This window comes from Xenopus laevis, chromosome 4S (genome assembly GCF_017654675.1).
Source record: "Xenopus laevis strain J_2021 chromosome 4S, Xenopus_laevis_v10.1, whole genome shotgun sequence".
Taxonomy (NCBI): domain Eukaryota; kingdom Metazoa; phylum Chordata; class Amphibia; order Anura; family Pipidae; genus Xenopus; species Xenopus laevis.
In genome coordinates, this window is record NC_054378.1 from 90,670,968 (window position 1) to 90,677,709 (window position 6,742).

A 6,742-nucleotide genomic window follows, 5' to 3' on the forward strand; every position below is an offset into this window, starting at 1 on the left:
TTTGAGTTATTAACATGTATTTATATAGCACCAACATATTGCGTAGCACTGTTGTTTACCTTTCACTAGTAAAACATGCATGCTTTCAATGTTTTGATTAGTTCTTGGCTTAATCACGTGATCATTGCCCCTTATTGAACTTGATCCGTGTTATCATTATACAATACAATACCTCTGCCCTCCTGTATCCTGTAGTTACCACTGTCTACTTATGTGGCTAATGCTATGGCTTAAGTAGCGAGAAAGCACCAACAAGCATTTAGTTCAGTAGCACCAAACTACTAGCTATTTGGTACTTTTGTAGCAAGTCAACAGGTTTTAGCTACCAGCTTTTAAATGGTACTTTTAAGAGTACTTGGCTTGTGGCTTATAGGACTTGTTTAAAAATGCAGAATTCTATATCCAGGTACTGTATAAGTTGTGTGCCTCTAACAACCACCAAAACAATAGTAAGTCACATACATTAGTCCCCCAGTTGGATCTCTATGATTAACACCAAGGTATATGCTTTTTTTCCACTGGCCATAAAGGACAGTTAAAATCCCTTACAAACTACACACCAATATTACAACTAAAAACAAATACTTTTATTGATTCAAGAATAAAATGTTAAATTGTAGAATGAATTACGTGCAATGTACACAGTGTATGTTAGCATTAATAGTTTTCCTTAATGTTGCAGATGATTTTAATCGAGTCCAAATAAAGTTGGAGGAAGAGCAACCAAGTGAGGAAAATGGGGAGGATTCTGAATATTCCTCTGATGAGGGTGAAACTGAGGACGACACTAAGTACATTAACGCCTCTTACATTATAGTATGTTTTCAACCAGCTGAATATATCTCTTTCTGGTTTATGTGTGTGTTTATATATATATATATATATATATATATATATATATATATATATATATATATATATATATATATATATATATATATACAAAATATTATATTTTTATATATTTTTTTATATTTTTATATATTTTTTTATATATATGCTGTATATATACTGTACACATCCTTTATATATAAAACCATGCATATATGAATTGAATTTTAATTTTAATAATTAATAAATTGATAATTTTAATTAAAGAATGTCAATTTGCTGGCTAAGCTTAACCTTTGGAGCCATAAACAGAAAAAAGAATGCCTTATAAGGATTAAAAATGACATAAGGAATGAAAATATGACAAAACAGCATAGTAGTCAACTTTTAAGTAATATCAAGGCCCCAATTTACAGGTTAGCTCTCTTTAAAGTGCTGCTTGGTGAGACATTTCCTTGGCTATTCTAAAACAGGGGAATGATTTACTGTACTTAACTCAACTGTCCAATAATATCTTTTTACACCAAAGCACTATTTAATGTCAAGTCAATGACCTCAAGTGATGTCAGAGATATCAGAAGTAAGGAAGTAATTCTGAAGTTAGCAGGTTAGCTTTGTGCTAAGAAAAAACAGTTACTGAAGAGTGATGGGCTAATAAATTTGGCAGGCATGAATTTGCGGCAAATTTCCTTGTTTCGAAAAAATGTTGAAGATTCGGGCGTGACGAAAAAAAACTATTTAGACACCCATTGACTTTAATGCATTTGTACAAAATGGTCGCGTGTATAAAAATTATCGCTCATGTCAAAATTGTCACCAATCAAAATTATTTTGACGTCCACTGACTTCAGTGTGTTTCGCAATTTTTTTGCCGTTTTGTGAATTTTGCGTCACATATTCACCCATCACTATTACTGAAAGCTTTTACTTTTCATATGGTTAACTTGCTGATAAAGCAAGAGCCATGATACATTGGACAAGGGCAAAGCAGGGCCAGACTGGCCCTTTGGGAAATCTTGGTTGGCACCCTTCTAATCAGTGCCCCTTTTAACTTCAATGCAGAGCTGCCACCTGCATTGCTAAGATCTTCCACTCACTATAATGCTGCCACGCAGCTGAAAAAAACAATGATTGGCGAAGTTGACATTTCATTTCAAAGTGAACTAAAGTGGCTCATCTGTGTGCCTGTATTATAGTGAGCAAACTAAAGATCTTAGCATTATAAAAAGCCAGCCAAAGATCTTAGCAGTGCAAGTGATAACTGTGCATTGAAAGGGCAAAAGGGCAATGGTTAGAAAACATGCAATTGAAATAGAAAAACGAAAGCTAGCACAAGAGAAAGGGGAAGGGTTAAAAAATGAAGTAAACAAAAAAAATGAAAGAGAAAGAATATTAAAAAGTTGGCTAGGGGAGACAATAGCAGATAAAAAAAATTATTGGTTTAGAAAAGTGGGGAAGTGGAGACAAGATTATAAAATGTAGCTGCCATTTAAGTCAGTTCTTGCATGAAAAAAATATAATATTGTTGGTAAGCCCTTATTAGCAATATTTTCTGGTGGTCTCACAGCTCCCTGAGTTCGAAACTGGGGCAAAGTAAGCATTTATAGCCAGCCTTTATTCTTAAATATTAACAAAGAAATGAAAGGCTGATCACCCATTGTCTTTATTGTTCTTTTTAAAGGGATATTGGGGAACCAGAGCCATCATTGCAACTCAAGGACCTCTGGGAAACACAATGCCTGACTTCTGGCAAATGATTTTCCAAAAAAAAGTCAAAGCCATTGTCACATTGTCTGCACCATCCCAGGAAAACAAGGTGAATGGAAAATATATGTTAACAACATGGATGTATGAATACAGAGATGCCTGCAAGAGTGGATGAAAGCTTTGTGTATAATACTATGCAGAGTGATTCACATCAGTGAAGTCTAGCTCACTGCTCCTTCATAAACAAATGAAACGTTAGAGAAGAAATGCTCTCAATGGATACATATTATTTATGTGCCTTCAAACTACTCCCTCTATTCACTCTCTTTTATGTTAAACTGAACGGAATTGAGGCATTTTTTTTTTTTTGTCAATTTCACCTGCTATTTTACAGAGAAGAAAATGTGCTACAATAAAAAGATTTCTGTCTTGCCTTAGATTTTCCATTTTATAATGCAAATTTTGGATCAAATGTTTGCATTTAGCTTTCACCCCTTCATTGCATGGGTTTTTTCTTTCATCTTTGAAAGACTTATTTCCATACCTACTTATCCATAAGGAAGGAGTCAGTAACAGTGTCCTCTAACCAAATAAATATTTATGATATCTGCAGATGAACAAGGAAAAATTGATTTATCGATAACAGAAAAATAATTGTGAAACCTTAACTTTCATGTTTGTGTCTTTTTAGGAGGCAGCCTGCTTTCCATATTGGGAGAAGAAGAAAGAGACATATGAAGATCTTGAGGTGGAACTGACCAATGAGAAATCTTGTGGCAGCTACACTGAGCGCACATTTGAAATCACACACTCCAAGGTAAAGCAAAACTCAAAAGACCCTATCATTGTGCAGTTCTGTGACCACAGTTTGCAGAATTTACACGTTACACCTGCTTGTCCAATATCTCATTTCTAAATCAAGGATGTAAACATAATGTAGGCCCTTTTTAAAAACCTCTAGTTTTCTGGTAAGGCTTTCCCCTAGATCTTAGATGATTGTTGGGGAGATTTCTAATCGTACATAGCATACATAGGAAATTGTACATTGACCTGCTCACATCAGTGTTCCAATTTATCCCTCAGATGTTCAGTTGTGTTGAGGTCAGGGAACTGTGCATGTTAGTCAAGCCAGGTGGACAATGTTTATCCTAAAATGTTGCTGCTTGCATTTTGCTGTTTGCTTTAGATATACCTTTCCCAATCAGCATTATCACACAGTGTTTTCATTACCACAATATCTGACAAATGAAATGAAAATGAATCCCTGATAGTGAACCTGATGGTGAACCAATACTTAGTTCATGGGGATACGAACTATGTAACACTGTAAACAACCATACAATAAGATAAGGCATGGTGATCATTCTTTCACTGAAACCTGTGTACCCTTCTTTTTTCCATGACTTTACAGAAAACAGACAAAAGGACTGTTTGCCAGTTCCATTATGAGCAGTGGGTGGAAGAACTTCCTGGGAACTTCAAGGAGTTGCTAAATATGATTGAGAAGATAAGAAAGACTTACCCAGACAAAAGAGTGGAGGAGTCAAGCAAGCATGACAAATCTGCTTCACTTGTTGTTCACTGCAGGTAAACTATATTTTTTTCTCTGCATTTAATTGTGCAACCAGAAATCCCTCACCTTATCAATATATTCCTCAAACTGGTACCTTCTCTGTTATTTAGTTCTAAACTGTTCACCACGGATGGACAGCACTGCTAATTCTTACTACTCTCTATGTCACCACGATTAAGGAAGTTTTTGTTTGATGCTATTCCTGAAGTACAAACACTTTCATGATTTTCCTTTTTTTATTTTAACCAGTGATGGATCTCAACAGACGGGGACTTTCTGTGCCCTATGGAATCTTCTGGAAAGTGCCCACACTGAGGGAGTCATTGATGTTTTTCAGACTGTAAAAAATATACGCAAACAGCGTCCTGGAATGGTGTCCTCCTTGGTAAGTTAGGCAATATGGTATTGAAACCCACCGTGAGCAGCCACATACTGATACATTCATTTTCTGAGCTGCTAGAATGTGCCATAAACCCTCATCACAAAATGTGCTGTGTATGTGAATACTAAATAGTGATCAAAGATGATAAAAGAAGAATAATTGTTGCAATTTCGGCTGATTTTTTTTTTTTAATTTATCCCTGTAGGAACATTACCAGTTTCTGTATGATATAATTGCTAGTACCGTGCCAGCTCAGAATGGTCAAATTAAGACACCCATCCGGCAGGAGGACACAGTAGAGATTCATAATGAATTAGCCATGAAAGCTCCAGTGGTGAAGGAATCAGAGAAGGATGCTGTCCAACAGGAGGAAGAAGTTGAGACTAAACCAAAAGTGGATGAAAGCACCTCCAACGGCCCCACTGCAGCCCCATTCACAGAAATGACTCTGAGAATAGACGAATAATAAGATAATGGATGATGAACATAGTTCCCAGGACTGCTTTAGCATGGTAACGAACAGTACAGTTACAAAATGGGTTCACATAAACGAACACCCCTTAACCCAAATCTGTTGCAACTGTGAGTAATGTATAAATACATGGCTTAGACTGCACACAGTTGTATAATGATTTTCTGTTCTAATGTGATGGGTAGTTTCTATGTAATAAAAGCAATGGCAATCTCTGTGTAATATAGTTAGGCAAACAACCATGCTCTGATATTCTCCAAAATGCTTTATTATAGTAATTCATATGCATATATGAGCTCAGACTTACCTTTATCTTTTAAAATGTGTGGATGGTGTCAATGAATTCTTTTGAATTTGTTCAAGCAAATTATAAAACAGATCTTGCTACAGATTATACAGGTTTTTGATTTAAAAATGAACGTAGTACATATAAAAGTATACAACATTACTGTTATGCTACATGTAATGATATGTTACACGGGTATTGGACTTATTATCCAGAATGCTCGGGAGTCGGGACAGGACCTTAAATCTGCTAAATATAATTAAAACATTAAAGAAGCCTAATAAGATTGTTTTGCTTCTAATAAGGATTAATTATATCTTAGTTAGGATTAAGTGCAAGGTACCTTATTTATAATGACAAAGAAGTCAATCAAGTTTAAACATTTTAATTATTTCTTTAAAATGGAGTCTATGGGAAATGACTTTCCCTTAATTTGGGGCTGTACGGATAATGGGTTTCTAGATAATAAATCCCATTCCTGTACTCAAGTACTATGCTTAAGTATCAGTGTACAGCACATTAAATAACTACAGAGAATACCACACAGTTTTGATGCAAAAACAGAGGTAGCTCTTGTTTTAAGGTGGCTTGTTATCCCTGTTTTCATATCATAACTCTGTTCTAAATTTTTGCATTCTACTGTGGTAGGGTTGCCATCCTCCTTGACTGAAATTAAGACACCGCTAATTCCTTAGCACTGAAGACAATGTATTGGAGATGATTGGTGTGCTTGTTCTATCCCTATTCCAGTAATATAATAATCTCGCCACGCAGTTTTACAGATGAGATCAACTTTTGAGCTGTGTGGAGAAGAGTACTATTCTATATATTTTGTGGAGTATTTTATGCATAAATCCATATAGGAATTATAAAAAAAAATGTCATTTCACATTTTTAATCGAACATAACCAATCCAACCATGGTATTAACGTGTTCCCATTGCCATAAGCAATGGGAACATTAATCTATATTCAGAATAGTTTGATAGGAGCCCTGTACATAAGAAACTTTATTTCCTTAAGATATGGGTTACACGCTTGAAAATCATATTTTTTAAAAAAAATAAATAAACTTTTTTATTTTACGGGTTTATGTTTTCTGTCTTTTCCTTTTAGATGACAGGTTATGGGTTTTAGCTCCGCTTTGAAGCCCAAGATTTCATGTTCCCAGGTAGTGCATGACAAAGCTACACAGACATGATAAAACAGTTATTCTCCTGTTTTGCACAGTATCCAGAAGATAAAACTACTTTGGCATGTCTCAATGTGCACTTCTGCTTAAAATGTGAATGCATTATTTATTGTGTGCTCATATATAGGGGTGAACCTGCTGGAGGTGTGTCTGTTTTTTGATCCTTGGCTACTACTACACCTCTGATGTGTAGCCTGTGTGCTTGAGAATAGCTGCAATTACATATATAAATCTTCCTTTAAAGGGGACCCGTCACCCAAAAAAATTATTTCAAATTCTATTTTATCATGTTAGTCAAGC

The 6,742-nt window shown here is 35.2% G+C and overlaps 1 protein-coding gene across 8 annotated transcripts in view; it reads left to right on the top strand.

The window, feature by feature from the left end:
* The window catches only part of LOC495208 (receptor-type tyrosine-protein phosphatase C), an 88,756-nt gene extending 82,421 nt beyond the window's left edge, over window positions 1-6,335 (top strand). For 7 of the 8 annotated variants that reach the window (XM_041561566.1, XM_041561569.1, XM_018261094.2 and 4 more), the window contains 6 exons: window positions 683-816; window positions 2,513-2,647; window positions 3,230-3,355; window positions 3,950-4,125; window positions 4,361-4,496; window positions 4,699-6,335. In XM_041561566.1, the coding sequence (XP_041417500.1) occupies window positions 683-816; window positions 2,513-2,647; window positions 3,230-3,355; window positions 3,950-4,125; window positions 4,361-4,496; window positions 4,699-4,959 (968 nt within the window). In that variant the 3' untranslated portion in view covers window positions 4,960-6,335. The remainder of the gene's footprint in view (window positions 1-682; window positions 817-2,512; window positions 2,648-3,229; window positions 3,356-3,949; window positions 4,126-4,360; window positions 4,497-4,698) is intronic. The other variant, XM_041561567.1, reaches the window with a different exon arrangement.
* The last annotated feature ends 407 nt before the right edge of the window (window positions 6,336-6,742 follow it).